Consider the following 15,998-nt stretch of genomic DNA (forward strand, 5'->3'; position numbering starts at 1 on the left):
CCAGGCGGGCCTTGAATATCTCCAGTGTAGGAGACTCCACAACCCCCCTGGGCAACCTGTTCCAGTGCTCTGTCACTCTTACAGTAAAGAAGTTCTTCCTGATGTTAACGTGGAACTTCCTATGCTCCAGTTTACACCCATTGCCCCTTGTCCTGTCACTGGATATCACTGAAAAAAGCCTCGCTCCATCATCCTGACACCTACCCTTTACATATTTGTAAACATTGATGAGGTCACCCCTCAGTCTCCTCTTCTCCAAGCTAAAGAGACCCAGCTCCCTCAGCCTCTCCTCATAAGGGAGATGTTCCACTCCCTTAATCATCTTTGTGGCTCTGCGCTGGACTCCTTCAAGCAATTCCCTGTCCTTCTTGAATTGAATCCTTTGTCTCTGGGTGGGCTGGTGGCTGCCATCACCAGGCTAGGTCACCAGGCCCATAGCTTGTTTTCAAAGGGCGGCCTGAACAAGTCAGGCTTTGTAGATTTCCTGTATGCTGACTGTAGGCTGGGTTCCCAGCTTTTTACTTAGAAGACAGATGATGCTTTTGAAGGTGAGGTGTGGAAAATAACATGCAAGACTTAACCTGTACATGTGCAGGTGCTGCGAATTGAATTCTGGGGGTATTGTGGAAATTCTTAATCATGGTGACTGATTTAATAAAGCTTTTCCGTGAGAGAGATGTCTTTTATTATATGCTTGCTCTTTGATAGTCTGGAAAACCTGGGCTGTGTCCTTAATTTAAGGAAAACTGTTACAACAATATTTGTCTGTGCGCTCATAGAAGATTACTAATATGAAAGTAAGATCCACTGCATATACATACCCTCTTCAAAGAGTTTTTCCCTTTTTAATGGGCTGTGTTTTTCTCTTCCCCATGCAGTCCTATGAAGATCTTGTTCAGAGACTGGAGCCAGTAATTATGGAACTTGAAAGGCAGGAAAATGTGCTTGTCATATGTCACCAAGCCGTCATGCGCTGTCTGCTTGCATATTTTCTTGACAAGCCTGCAGGTAAATCTTTAATACATGACAAATGGTCTGTTCTTTAAAAACATGGTACTGATGAAGGCTCCAAACAATAAATTCTAACAATGTTCTTTCTCATCAGAGGGGGTTTGTGCTAATGTCATTTTTTCTGTTTGCCCCACATGGAAAACTTGGTTAGTCGCCCTTTATTGAGCTTCTCACCTGAAACACTGCGGTGTTCATTTTTTGCTCTATTTGAATAGCTTTCTGTTGCATGCTAGGGAAGAAAGCAGGTTACTGACAGATAAAAAGGCATTCAAGTGGTTGATCTGCACCGTAATAGAAAAGTTACTGTTCTTGTAATCTCTATTTCGTATGTAATTTGCTGCTTGTTTTCTCAGAACAACTGCCTTACCTGAAGTGCCCACTGCATACTGTCTTAAAGCTAACCCCGGTGGCTTATGGTGAGTAGTATTAAGTATATCTAAGTCTAACTTTACTCTGTAAAGTTTGTAAAGCATTTAAATTAAGAGATTTTAAGTTTATTCTGCTTTAATATAGAATTGAACAATTAAGTTCGATACTGCATTTATGCCTGTACAGCTTTGTTAGAATCAATGAATCCTTGGGTTTACATTTGCTTTGTGTTATTTCGTTAATTCCTCTGGCAAACTCATGCTGTTTACACAGTCGGGTACAGTAAGGTCTCAGTTTGTATTGATGTGTTTGAGGGTGTTGCTTTTTAGAACAAGCAAATTTACATTTCTGTACATTTATCACCTTACAAAGGGTGTTCCTCTTACCCTTAAACAACTTCTGTTCTCTTTTCAAGTGTTTTTGGTGGACCTTCACACTGCCACACGAACTCAGCGCTGTGGTTGGCATTCATCAGTCGCTGTTTATCAGTGCATAGCTCAGGGGCTTTAACTGAGGTTTGCTGCCAGCCTGTGGGGTTGCAACCTGTGCTGCTTGGGTTTTAGGCTGATTGCTAATTACCTTCAGTGTTTTTCAACCTCAGCTTAATGTGTGCCTGCTGTTAATTTCTTGAAGCATTGGCTTAATGATATCTTCTGATACCTGTTCACACTTCAGAAGATTATTTATAGGCAAATCCGCACAGATTACCAGGAAATGGGTTACCAAAAAATGCTAATCGAGTTGTTGGTCGGAGATGCAAAGCTGTCTTTGTTTATCGGCTTTGAAAGTAGTCTAGACCCGTACTTTAATTTTTGAATGAAGTTGAGGCAAAGAAAGGAGCCCTTACACTGGGAAATCTACCTGGCAGTGTTCAAGGCCAGGTTGGATGAAGCCTTGTGTGGGATGGTTTAGTGTGAGGTGTCCCTGCCCATGGCACGGGGGTTGGAACTGGATGATCTTGAGGTCCTTTCCAACCCTAACTATTCTATGATTCTATGAAGAGATCTTTGCGATTTAACTGTTGTGTTGTCCTGCTGTGCTCTGGTGACATCTGGTGTTTCCAGCCTTGCATGACAAGTTAAAGGTTTGAAAGTAGGATTCGGAGCAGCTGAGTTTTTTGGGTTTGGAAAATGGATCTTCTTGACTTGCTGGTCTTGGCCTGTGTAAAGAGATCCTGGATGTTTGCAGTGTTTCCGCACACGCTGAAGGAAGGAGGGAAGAAGTGGTATGAAATCCTGTCTGTGTCCTTCTGCCCTCAGTGAAAGAAGCTGTTCATTTTTAAAGTGTTCATGCATATGTCTCGATTAGTACATTTCAGACCACCTACTTCTTGGAATCTGACCATCTGAAAAGACGGTGGCTGTGGAAACCATTTATACATTAATAATCTATAACATTATTTCATGTTGATGTATGACTTGGCTCCAGTGAGGCAGGATGCAGGATCAGACGTGGTGTGTTTAGTACCTTCCAGCTAATCCTGTTCCGGGGTAACACTTCCTTCCCTTAGGGGTTTGCCCTTCCTGGTGTCTGATCTTTAGTAGGGGAACATCTGTTACAGCCTGACAGTTGGCTTAGGATAAAGTAGACTTTTATCCAGGAATCCAGTATAGCGGTGGTCTGTGTGGGAGCAGACAGGAAAAGAAACTCTTTCTTGCTGTAGGTATGAGCTTGTACATGGGTAATTAAAAAGGAGCTGGGGATATGCACGTTGTGGTTACTGTGCAGTAACTCGGGTCCCTTCAGTTTATGTTTAAAGCTTTCCATACAATACTTTTTCAGGTCTTACACTCAGCTAGTGGTAAGGACTGAGTGGTCTCTATGGAGGTGTGTCTGGTGTGGAACCAGCCAGTCCTCAGCAATGGCCAGCATCAGCTAGGTTTTGCTTGGTCCCAAGGGCTGCAGTGATCTGTGAGCAGAAGGATGACTGGAGTACTCTTCCAGTGGGAGATGTGCACTTTTCCTCCTTAAAACCTGTTTTGTGGTTGCTTATTTCTCCGAGTACTGGCCTTCCTGCAGCGTTTGCTCACAGTGTTCATGACAAATGGGGGTTTTAGAATAGGCTTCCTAAGGGAAGGCAAATGCTTGCTTTGCTAGTTGATATTTTGGTTTTAAGTGCAGTGGCTTTCTAAGAAAAGGGTAAAATCACCGTATTTTGTCGTGTAGTAATTCTGTGAAGTGTGTGACTGTGCCTTTAGGAAATAAGTGAACAGAAAACTCTGAAAATCTAGTTGTGATAGAAGCTATCAGAGGCATTCAACTATTAGTATGACTGCTAGCTTATTAAGGTCACATTTGTGTCAGGTAAGACAGTGTTTGGCAATTAGGTACTGTTGAAATGGTGTGGTCACCGAGTATTGAGTAACTGTAATTCCCTGTGTGGGTCAGTGTATGCCATCTGAATAACAGTTGTCTCTTCTGACGGTTTAATTTCTCTTGCTTCTCTGGAGATTCCCATTTTTGGGTGGAAAGGAAAAGTTCCTTTTCAGAGGTCAACTTTAAAGTTCCATTTCTTTCGGGGTTAAAACTGTTTTGCCTGCATAGAGGAATGGGGGTTGCTAACAGTAGGCAATAATCCTTGTCATCAAGTTTCATGTTTTAAACACTGAGAGCTGCATTTATCTCGTGTATTACAGTGAAATTCCAAGAAGCCTGGAATGTTTAAAGCCAGAGTTAAAAGTAGCTTTCTAACTGTTGTTATTCAGGTATGTTTGTAACTGACAACTTGTTTCAAAGAAAACAATGGTAAAGCTAAGGTGAGAGCAGGGGGTGGATTGTCAGATGGAAAATATGTTCATCCTGGTGGAACAGATTAATTTTCAATAGCTTTAGCTCTTTGGGAAATTGTGGTACCGGTCAGCAGTGGGAAGTGATTAACCTTCCCCAACTCGAAAGTAGATTGCGGCTTAGTGCCGTTTCGTTTTTAAAGCAGACCAATTCTAAACCTGTGTTTTCTACCAACAGGATGTAAAGTAGAATCTATATTTCTGAATGTTGAAGCTGTGAACACACACAGAGATAAACCCGAGGTAAGAATATTCCGGAATTGGAGACCTTGAGGTGATGTACTGCCTGAGCTCATTTCCATCGTCCTTGGGGTGGGAAATGATTCGATAACTCAGCTGAGCGTATTTAATTTTACGTATTACTCTTCACTACTGATTTGCTGTTGAGGAGGAAAAAAAAAATCCCTTTATTGAGCACATTTATCTTGCAAACGAGCTCTAGCTGGAGTAGTTTATCTTCAAAGATGAATGAGAGGTTGAAGATATGGCATCAATCTAAAATACATATAAAGTTCTTCCTGGCTTTTGTCATTCAGCAGCAGTAGGGTGTAGTCAAAAAGTCACTGTTATGAATGCAACGCTTATATTGGAGAGAGTAAATAATGAAATTAGCTTTTTCATCACATCATGTATGAAGAAAGAGGAATTGATGATGCCCGCTGGAGGGGAAGACTGGATCTTGGGATACAGCAGAAAACTGGGGAAAAGGAAATTGAGTGCCTTTGTAAAATATAAGTGGAGATAAGATATCAGACCATGGCAGCTTCATCCTCTCTCTGTGTCAGGCCTGGGTTCTGTGTACTCCTAAGCTTTGACATGAGCTGAAGTTCATTCTGTTGCTCGCACAAAGCTCTTCCATTGCTGTGTTATGGGAGTTATGTAAAATGTGTCATTAAGAATGTCTGGTTCCCTTGTAGATGCTCATGCTAATGCTGCTGGGTATGTACTGATTCCTTGCTGAGGCTATGAGCTGTGCCTGCAGGTGAATGAAGTCAGTTTGGTAAAAAAGGGCTATTTGTGGTGGTTTTCAGAACAATGGTTTATGGTGGAAAGGAATATAGTGATCAATGCGTTGTGTGTGTATTCAATAAGGCACTTTATGTCTTATGCGGGGAATTAATGCTGGAGGGCTCTGCAGAGGTTTGTTTTAGTGACTTGGGTATTGAGTTCTGAAAATGCTGACTTTCGGTGGCTCGTAGCCAAGACATTTTCTATTAGGTAGTCATACTGTGTATTTCCTGTCTCTTCGCCTTTCACCTTTGTCATTCTGCTTTACCACCTCTGTATGAGTCTGGTTTGTTAGGTATAGGCAATCCATTCTGTTTCCACACTGCCTGAAAGCTGTTGGAGAAGCATGGTGAAAATAATGAGGGTGTCTTGAAGCAGGTGTTACGTTCTCTGTATTAAATAATGTAGATCAATTGAACATCTTCAGTTTGGCTGATAAAGTATGGGTGCCGAGTTTACACCTTGCTAAAGCATTTTGGGAGTTGCTGTTGGAAATACCACTTCTGTAACTGAAGATGCTTATTTCAAAGGGGAAAGGTGTGCCTGAATCACCAAGTGCTCTTACACTTCTAGCAAGTGACACGGCCGTACTGATGTTGCTGTTGAGTGGCTGTGATTCAGGTGCATGCAGAGGATTGTGCTGATAGTTGCATTGCAGTGGACATAAAGACAGAACTGTTTAATTTGAAGAGAAATAACTGGAGTTAGTGAATTCTAAAAAAGAAAAAGAGGAGCAGAAGCACTTTTGATTTAAACCCCCCCCAAACCCTCAAACACTCTTCTCCCTCTGCCCCAAAGAAGCGCAGAGCAGTGAAGTATGTGTATTTAGTAGGGCTGAATGAAGGACTGAGTTGATCCTGTCTGCATTTAAATGCTGCTTGGAGCATTAGGAGAATTTCAAGAGCTTTCATTTACGTCACCTACACAAACATTAATTGCTTCTGTAAAATTAAGTTTTCAAACAGTCTATTGAACCCAAAGCGTTTAATTAAATACAGTGCTGCAGATAACAGCATCATTGAACAATGGAGCTGTTTGAACAAGAATTGCCCAGTGTGCTGTTCTGTGCCCCCACAAGTGATTTGCAGTCTGTGTTTCAGAACAGCACACTCCTTTTTGGCTTCAGCTGAAAGCATCCGTTTTCACATTGCAGAAACGCAATGCAGAAAAGCACTGGAGTATTTGTTTATGGCATGTGTAAACTTCATTGTTTGAAGATGATTTGTCTGAAGTGGTTTGAAGCCTTGTGTTTGACAGCGTTGTAGTGGCTTAAGTTCCTGACCTTTCCAAATGAAGGAGTCTGTAGCCTTTTTACTGAAAATAATTGAGGGGAATTACTTCAGCTGTTGCTTCAGTCCTTCTTTGGGGGGAAGACAAGCACTGGGATGAAATGTCTACTTTGCACCTCAGTGAATGACAGGATGGGGAGATGGATAGGGAGGTTGCTTGTAGTAGAAGCTGAGATCTCCTTTTTGATTATGTGGGGGAGAAGGGGAGAGGAAGATGTTAGTGAAAGGTGAGTTCGCTTCCACAGTGTAAGATAAGTAAGAGTCAAAGCCCATCAGCACTAAGTTTGAAGAACTGGCAGTGATTTGGCCCAAAGTTGGCCAAATCTTAGCTCCAGATCTTGTAAAGAACTTCAGAACACTTTCCCATAGTCTGTGGTGTTGGGATCGGAGGAGCACTGACTGCACGGTCCCTGGGACTTGCCCGAGGTGGTACGTGGCAGGCATGATTCCTGAGCCTGGTCCCACACGGCTGCTCCTTCCCAGTGCGAGTGTTTGGCTGGGCTGGTGCTTTGGTTTGGTTTGGTTTTGAATAATCTGCTGCATTACGTGTAATTTGGTCCCCCAGCCTTGTAAAATGAGGTGAGATCTGGTTGGTGTGATCAGTCTTGAGTGGTTTGGGTGGCCGGGAGGAGGATTTTCTGCTTTGTCAGGGGTGGTGCATTGACTGTAACACAGACGAATGCTGAACTCTTCTCCTGGGAAAGAAGTACATGGCGTAGTTCAGCAACGAGCTGAAAGGTGCTTAATGGATAGACATGTACGTGCTGCAGCACGTGCTTAAGTGGATTCCTGCTTTGGCCTGTTGAAGACTTCCTCCTAAATGGGAATTACTTGAGCTTTTGATAATGTTACCAGCTTGGGATCCATGAGTACTGCAGATAAGTTTTCCTGCTGTCTGGTTCTGGGACATGGACCGGCTGCTGCTCCGCTGCATTCTTGGGGTGCGGGGGCTTGAAAACAGTCTTTGCTTTTACATGAATGCAGCCGTGTACTTGTGAAGAAATCTGCTCGGGTTTTGTTCTCTTTCTGCTGCATGATAAATGTTCTCCTCTGTGTTTTTATTATTACACAGAATGTAGAAATATCCAGACCTCCCGAGGACGCTCTTGTAACAGTCCCTGCTCATCAGTGAACCCGTGTGCTGACAACTATCGAACTTGGGGTGCTGTTTCCATCCTGCTGCTTCAAAACACAATGAAAAACTAATCATTCCAATCACTTTGAAATAAAAAGCCCTCCCCAAAGCCAGCAACTCAAACCCCAAACCAGACCTTTGTGTAGTGCATGGCTTGAACAAAATGACCAAATCACAATAAATTCGTTGCACTGGTTAATTTATTGTGGGTGAGTTCTCAAACGCTGATCGGCTGTTCTTGTAAATTGCTGTGATTTAAAGATCCTGCAGCATGAAGTTCTATTGTAACAGCCAGCAGTCATTTAATGTTGGTTGCAATGGGTTGATTTATGAAAGCCACGAAACACAACATCCTGTGTGAGATAAGGAAAAGTTGAGGTTTGCTTTCTAGGCATCGCTATTCCCTATTTCAGTGCTGTTGGGAGTGATTGGACTGCTATCTAGCGTAACATAACAATCCACAGTAACTGTAAACCCTTAATCCTGCTGATCCGTAGTGCTAGTGCTCTAGATGTGCTAATCAATGATGTGCTGTTTGAAGAGGGTGGCAAGTTTTCACTTAGTTCCAGAACAATTATTCATGGTACAGGAATGCATATAAATGTTTTTAATACATGACTTTTCTTAACAGCTGCTCTGCATTAACTGGGACTTAGGGTTTGCCTGCTGGCAAAACTGGTTCTGAATTTCCTTTTTTCCTGCTTTTTGCATGGATTTGGGTCACAGACAAGTTTTTACAGTTCTGCTCCACGTACTTTGTAACCAGATTTTACCTAGGCTACAGTCTGCAGCGTTGAGCATTCCAGAACATGGAAACAGCGTTAACCTGGTGACTTGGTAGCTGGGTTGTGACTGCAGTGGGCACGGGATCTCAAACCATCAGGGTTTGCAGCCTTAACAGCCTTACAGCAAAGTAGGCTGGAGGAGGCTGCAGCCTGTTTGAGGTGTGGTGCTGTGCCTTGGCTCCTTTCCCTGTGATGCTGCGATGGATGAAATGGGGTGTCAGGAGGCATCTGTGCCATTGAAAGCCATTCCCTTTCTGGGAAAGGCAGTCACCAGCCCTGGAACTGTTTTCTGAGGGCGTCTTTTATTCTTGAGAGTAAGCGGGAGTGCTGTGCTGTGGAACAGTTTTAGCTGTTGGGTTTCTCAGGTGGTACCTTTTTCCAAACGAGGGATTTTGGGGGAAAAAGAAGTGTCACAGATCTGCATGTTTGAAATGACACTGAAGGGTTTGGAGGGTTGTAGCAGTCGGGAGTGTCCGACACAACCAAATAACCTCCTGGCCAGAGAACCTGCTGCTGTGCCGCTTGGTATTGAGTTAAACCAGTGCCCCAGGATGGGCTGGGACTGGGGAGAACCCAGGTTGTTTTCCTTTCTCTGTCATCTGTGACCGTGACACAGGAGTGTGGTGTCACTTTTCATGTTTAATTGCCCCAGCCTCTTGGCACCTGTTGTGCCGTGAAAAGTGCCAGAGAGGAGGAGCTCTGTGCCTGCCGTACCCACTTGCACATGGTAACTGCTGAGCTGCCTTTACCTGACGGTTGAGGTGATGTTCCAGAAAGGTCACAGGGATACCGGCACAGCCGGGTACTACGAATCTGTGCCATCCAGGTCAGGGTGCTGCTGCCTCTGTTGGCCACGACTAAGGGAATACTGCGCACATTTAGACTAAACATAACTGCGTTTTTGATGGAGCCAAAATGTGGGCAGGTGTCTGCTGGGGAAAAAGCAGGTTTTGCTGCTTGTGAAAGGATGGCTTGGGTTGCTGCAGGAAAAGGAGGGGGAAGGTGGAAGGGGCAGGAACTTGGGGCTGGACCTGCTCTGTGGCCAGCAGAGGTTGTGGAAAGAGGGGAAGCAGCCGAAGTGCCCAGGACCCTCCATCCTTCCAGGTTTGCTGGGCAGTGGCTGGGTGTCGTTCTCCTTGCGGAGTACAATGCTCGTTGGGCTGGTGTATGCAACACAGTGAAGTGGATACTTAAGGCAGTTTTGTGCTCCAAGGGGTCTCCTGTTACAGCAGGATTGCTTAACAGTGCTCTCTGGCTTGTTTTCCTAGTAAAAGAAGGGCCTGATGCTGGGTCGGAAGCGGCGGTGGCAGTTTGTGGCACGGCTTGCTGGGAGAAAGCAGATTGAGCGCTGAGTTGTTTGTATTGTGCTGTGTATTTCTCTGTGCCTGCCTTAGTTCTTGTCCCTAGAGGCTCCTCCTTTCCCCCAGAGCAGCCTTCCTGCAGAATCTGCCTGTTGTGCTGTGGGTTGCATGTAGCTACTCAGAGTAACACTGAAATGGCAGGCTCTGCCCTGTTGGAAACCCACGGTGCTTTGTGTCTGGGGGAGTCTCGGTCCTGTGGGATGAAAACGTACAAAGCAGGGAGGGGGACAATGAGGAGCGGAGGAGCAGTGGCACAAGGGTGCATTTGAGTTCATCTGCGTGGTTGGAGCCTTTCCAGGGAGGACTGGGTGAGGTGCACCCGTGTGCAAGGCGGGGTGGGAGTGCTCCTGCCCTGGGGAGCACTGGAAGCAGCGAGCCCCTGCCCGGTCAGCCCATGTGCCTTGGCAGAAGCAGTGTTTGACCAAGGTGTGTGTTGGTTTTATTCCCCCTCCTGTGTTTGCCGGGCTCTCCACGTGGTGTTACTGATGCGTGGCCGCGGCATTCCCAGCGGGTGGTTTTGTCCTGATGTGCTTGGTTAGGACAGGGCTGAGCAGCTGCAGGGACACCTTTTGGTCCCCACAGTAAGGCTGAAACCTCGGTCACCTTTCTCAGCAGCAGCACTGTTCTCCTGGCACGGCTTTTCCCTCTCCGTGCCCACAGCTGTTCTGGAAGCAGGTACGATCCATGGCCACCATCTCATTTAATGTGATTCCTATGAGAAATCCGTTTACCACTAATGAGGATATCGGTCCCTTTCTGAGCCTCAGCCCATCTGGTCTTGCAGTGAGGTGTTCTCTTTGTGTAAGAAGCCCATGGGTGTCTTTATTAGGGTTTATCCCAGAGTTTTCTTTCTTCAGTGTGACATTCCAATGTGCTTTGCTTCTCCAGCCTCTTCTCCTTCACATCTACTCAAATTGAAGCACTTTCTTGCTTTCAGCTTTCTTGACTGTGTGCTGATATCCCCTCTTGGTTCCATTCCGGTTGCCAAGATGCTGCTTTCATCTGATACATCTCATTAACTTAAATAAGCTGTATCTTCTGCCTTGTCTTGACCACTTTGTTTGCTTTAGTTTCATGTTACAGCTGTCTAGTTCTCGCTGCTCGTGGGCTGATTTCCAGTACCCCTGGATTCCTGCATATTGATGCTCCATTTCATGCTCCGTTTGATTTCCTTTGAATCAACATCAGGTGCTCACCTTAAAAGAGTGCAGCTGAGACATCTCCACAGTCCCAAGGAATTTCTGGGCACGTTGCATCAGTTGCTAAGAAAAATACAGAAAGAAGCAACAAATGCCACTGTGTTTGTTGGGATTTTTCCATGTATTCCTGCAGAATATTACTTGTTTTGCCAGCTCCTCATGTTCTTAAATGGTGCCACTTTCTGTGTGTCCTTTGCTGCAGAGGAGATGCTGCCTGTATAAGCTTCTTTCTGAAGTCGTTGCTTTTCCTCCTTTCCAAGAGGGAAGTCGGAGGGGGGTCGGGCAGTGTGCTCGTGGGTGCAGAGATTTCCTGGACTTGGCTGGCGCTGTGCATGTTCTCAGAAACGTTGTGTGTGTTTGTGCTGGAAACCGGCGTGGTTTACCCAAGGGCCTGAAGGTTGGTGAGAAAAGAAAGGGCTGACAGTAATGAAGGAGAATTGCTACCGGCAGCAGTGATGTTGGCACGCTTCAGCCTCCACAGCAGATCTGGTGCTGCTTGTTTGTCTCCTGTCGTAGGAGATGGTTGAAAGTCCAAGAAGCTGGGCTTGGAGAGGGGAATGACTTGGGTTTTGAGCTGATGCATGTTGGCTGATGGAGCTGTGTGTATGCTGCTGAGCGTGTGTGCTGAGACCCCCCCTCTGTGTGCTAGTGGGGCTCTCCTTTTCCTCCGGTCATGCTGAAGAGAATCATTTTAAAAGCAAACGCTAATAGATGTGGTTCTAAACCACAGGAACACAATCTGATGTCAGTATGACATCTGCCTACATGCCTGGGTATCCTGAAATGCAGTTCAGCTTTATGTTACCAGCTCTTTAGGGAGTTATTCAGTGTCTTTCCAGTGCCGTAGCTGCATACAAACAGGACGAGAATCAGCTTTATAGCTGCTGGTGTTAAGGAGTAATTTTCTGGCATGTGCTTGAAACAAGGAGGGATGGGCTTCCCTCCCTCCACATTTTATCAGTTCTTGTGTGGTTTATGGCTTCTGCGGCGTGGTTCTGGTTTTTCTTACACTGAATGCATAAAGACTGGAAGAGTGGTTAAAAACAGTGGTTAAAGGAAAAAGTCTTAAACCCCCATAGCCCTGTGACCTGTGTATGGTGCACAGAGGCTGATTGTCCCAGCAGGCTGCTCCCATGATGCGTGCCTTGGAGCTGCTTTGTCACTGGCACCAAAGCAGCTGCCTTCAGGAATGAGAGGGACCGGGACTCTGATCGTACAAGACTTACTCCTGGCTTCTGACTTCTGCTCAGGGCCTGGGACCTTTCCTTGTGGTTTAGCACACATTTTGAGGAAATAAGCATTAAAACTCACTCACCTTTTGCCTTGTGTAATAGCTGTGTTAAAGTGAAACTACAGCCGCCCACGAGGCCCTTGCTTTAAAGTCTTTTTGTCTTTAACTTGCAGAACGTTGGCGTGGATCGGTCGAGAGAAGAAGCTTTGAGGACAGTGCCCAACCACCTATAGCTCCAGTTCTTGGGAGGCCGCCCTTCCTCCAGTGAAAGAGCAGGAAGTAGCAGCTCAGGTCCAGGAGGATGGAGAAGGCTTTCCCGAGCGGGCTGGAACCAACGCGCCTCCCCTTCACTGTAAGACATTTGGAATGTGATTCAGCTTCTTTGGAGCAAACCTGTAGTTGTGGATAACTCCCAGTGCCCAAAGGTATCAGTGAAAAGAGTGATGGGAAGCAGAGCAGAGTTGGGTTTAGGTTTTTTTGTATGTAAATTTGTGCAGTTTCAGTGTGGGGTTTTTTTATTGCTAATCCATGGACACTATGTGCTGGTTAATCCCATGTCAGTTTTGCGGTCAGACTTTAATTAGATGCTACTTTCTTTTTCAAGTGTTTTTCTAAGAGTTCCTCTTAATTTTACTGTGAATGATTGCCTGGAATTACGCAGAGATGTTGGATGCCGTATTTAACATAGGTGAAATTGTACATTTTGAGCATTGGAGGCTTCGTGTTGCAAAACTGCTTTAAATGGGAAAGCCTGTCAGCCCCGGTAGCTTTGTGTGTTCAGCTGAACTTCAGTTTGCCAACCACGGCTTGTATTTTGTGAAATGGGGAGGCTTTCCCTTTGGGAAAGAAAAGCATTAAAGCCGGATTTGCTGCCTGAAAGGTTCTGGTGTAGCAAAAAGTGAACATTCTCCAGGGACCAGCTGTGTTCTGGAGAGCAGTGGAAGACAAGTGTTAAGGGAGGGACATGAGTGTAAGAACAGCTGGCAGCCTGGGTAGTGAATTGAGAGAGCAGCGTCCTTTCTGCTGCAGTTACAGGAGGGGATGAGCAGCTTTTCTGAGGTGGGAAGAGGATTCGGGCTGTCAGGGGCTGGAGAAGCTGCTGCTTGTATCAGTGCTGTGATTTTTACGTTTTTTAGGCCATTTTTGGAATCAAATTCAACATAAAAGTCTGTGTTTCTCTTTTATAGCCTCATTTAATACGTACATCAGGAAACAGTACAAAAAGTTAGGTGGAGTTTAACCATTCTAACAGCTCATGCAAGAAAAGCACCAGGTAAATTCTGACATTACTTTCAATGTGGCACACCTGCCTTGGGCTTTTGAATGTTGCTTTTAGGCATCTTCTGCCATCCCAGTTCTCTGCTGCTCTTCCACACTTTGTGAAGCTCCAGTGCTAAAAATGGGATTTCCTGTGTCTGTTGAGGCTGAGACCTTTTACTTGTCCTGCGTCAAGGTGTATTTTTACGTGTGTTACAGACAAGTGAGCTGCCAGCACCACTGCTGGCTCTTAGTTCTGAAGTGAATTTGTTCTTTGGTAGTTGGACTGTGTTTTTAATAAGGACTCCTCTTCAATTAACTGAGCTTTCCCCATGAATGTTGTTGGGGTTGTTTTGTTGTTTCTTTTCCATGATTCTCAGTTTCTGTGTGAAGCACCAGGCCCTGGTAATGTAGTGTTGCAGGCAAGGGCTAAATGGTCTTTTGTTTGTGCAGGCTTTATAAAGTAATGTGCTGCTGTTGTGATTTTACTTTATTTTTAATAAGCTAAATTCAGCAATATATTCAGCTCTGGAAGTAAGCCATGCTGTATCGCTGGGATCTGTTGCAGAAGAATAATGTGTAGGGTACAGACCAACCAGGAACCCTTGCTTTGAGCGCTGCTGTCTAAAGCTTTGAGTGTGTGATCCCCTTGCAGATCTTTATTGATTCAGCTGTGTCTGTTACTGAGTGAGGAGAGAGACCACAGAGTGCTGCTTGGAGAAGTTAATTTATTGAGGTGTAGTTAACGAGGTAGAAGTATAGAATTTCCCTTCCTGATTTGATGTGTGTTCCGCCTGGGAAAGCTGGGCTGTGCTCCAATGCAGCCCTTACACTCCCCTGGACCTCCACTGTCCAGCCATGGCCAGGAGCTGTTGAACAGTTGTTAGAAATAGAGCTTATCTGTAGTTACAGAGGGCAGAGCCCAGGAGCTGTCTTAGCAGGGCAGGTTTTACCTGCAGCCTGGAGTGGTACCTACTTGAGCTGGGACCTGGTTGAAGAGATGCAGTGGGAAGAAAGTTTCCCCTAATGAGAGCTGAGCCCATGGCCCACTTCTTTTCACTGGCAAGCACAGCTTGAGGTGTCTCCCCTCTTTCCCTGTCTTTGTTTTTACGTCTCTCAACTCTGAGGTGCTGTAAAATTCCTTGGGGCTAAATGTTTTATGTATGGTAGGTATTTTTATAGCCTGCTTTTGAATATACTGTGAGTGTTTTACTAAACTGGGTGTTCAGTAAAAAAGAATTGTATACAAGTGTAAATAAACTGTTATGCTGATACTTGAAGAGGAAAAAAGATTAATAAAGTTGTCTGTTGTACTTTAGGAAGGTGTTAAATTGCTGCCTGCATCTGACCCTTTCTAGCTGGCAGGAGCAAGCATAGACAATGAATGTAGGTTGGAAGTGAATGGTGGATCTCCCTGGGCCATAACCAACTTTTTGGAGAGGCACTGGTAGGAACTGGAGACTACTGTCACTGTCTAAAAGCAGAGTATGTCCCCGTCCCCCCCCCCGACAGAGGAGGAGAAAACCCATGTCTTGAGTTTGTGTATTTGTACCCATTTATTTTACTGCCTTCTGACTGTTAATGCCCTTGCTAGCTCAGATGCAGTCCTTTCAAACAGGACTGAACTGTCTTTTCTTACATTGTTGGCCTTTGTCGTAACCTTTCAGACAAATGTAATCATTTGACCTTTGATCCAAGTAATAAAGATCAAATGCTATGACATGTGCAGATGTGGATTTCTTTCCATGTTCCTTTGTGGCAGCTGAAGTGCCAGGTGGGTGTTCCTGCAGGTTAGCAGGTTTCCACAGCTGTGGAAGAAGGAACTGGGGCCTGGTTAAGAGAGCTTACACATAAGTGCTAAGAATGAAGTTTGCTTATCCCATTGCTTGCTTTACTCTGACAAATAATTTAAGTAACAGATTCAGTAACTGAGCAATAAATTGAGAAAGGTATTAAGAAGCAAGGGACCTTGCTCCGTCCTTGATTTTAGGAGGTGACTGCAAGATGGGTTCTACAGTAATTAATCAGTTTTTCTTTCTTATAATGGTTAAAAATCAAAATTCACAAGTAGATATTGTGATGAAGCAGGATGTAGTTTTGTGACTTTGTTACAGCAAGTAGAAGGAGCCACAGCTGCTGTGCTAGAAACAGGCAAACAAGGCTGGAATGCAGATTCTGTGCTTGGCAGTTCAGCAGTTCTGCTCTCTGTCAGACTCAGGAAGTGGCAGCACAAGGTCATTACCTGACTGTTTTCTCCTGGTAAGATGCTGTGATCATAGGTCATGTTCCTATTAACAGGAGGAACATTTAACAGTGTAAAGCCATGTTCACATGCAGCGTGCTCTGCCTGCTGTGGGATAGTCACGCTTATGCTGCCTTAGTATAAAGGTGTTGCATGATCAGTGAATCCTGACACCACGCACTGATTGCTCTCAGTGAGACAGGCTTTACAAACAGGAGGAGGGGTGGCACTGAGCTGTTCCCACACCATTTTTGGTATCTTTGTTACTTTTGTATGTGATCAGGGCTTGCAAATTATTACTTTTTACTGTCATTTAAAGACAACT

At 44.9% G+C, this 15,998-nt stretch overlaps 1 protein-coding gene across 15 annotated transcripts in view; it reads left to right on the top strand.

The window, feature by feature from the left end:
- LOC136018081 (6-phosphofructo-2-kinase/fructose-2,6-bisphosphatase 4) overlaps positions 1 to 15,151 on the top strand; it is a 51,667-nt gene extending 36,516 nt beyond the window's left edge. For 10 of the 15 annotated variants that reach the window (XM_065686970.1, XM_065686980.1, XM_065686978.1 and 7 more), the window contains 4 exons: positions 879 to 1,008; positions 1,365 to 1,427; positions 4,345 to 4,409; positions 12,348 to 15,151. In XM_065686970.1, the coding sequence (XP_065543042.1) occupies positions 879 to 1,008; positions 1,365 to 1,427; positions 4,345 to 4,409; positions 12,348 to 12,407 (318 nt within the window). In that variant the 3' untranslated portion in view covers positions 12,408 to 15,151. Of the gene's footprint in view, positions 1 to 878; positions 1,009 to 1,364; positions 1,428 to 4,344; positions 4,410 to 7,535; positions 7,798 to 12,347 lie in introns of those variants that run through there. The other 5 variants (XM_065686967.1, XM_065686973.1, XR_010614228.1 and 2 more) reach the window with 4 other exon arrangements.
- Positions 15,152 to 15,998: the final 847 nt, after the last annotated feature.

Source organism: Lathamus discolor, chromosome 7 (assembly GCF_037157495.1).
Source record: "Lathamus discolor isolate bLatDis1 chromosome 7, bLatDis1.hap1, whole genome shotgun sequence".
NCBI classification, from domain to species: domain Eukaryota; kingdom Metazoa; phylum Chordata; class Aves; order Psittaciformes; family Psittacidae; genus Lathamus; species Lathamus discolor.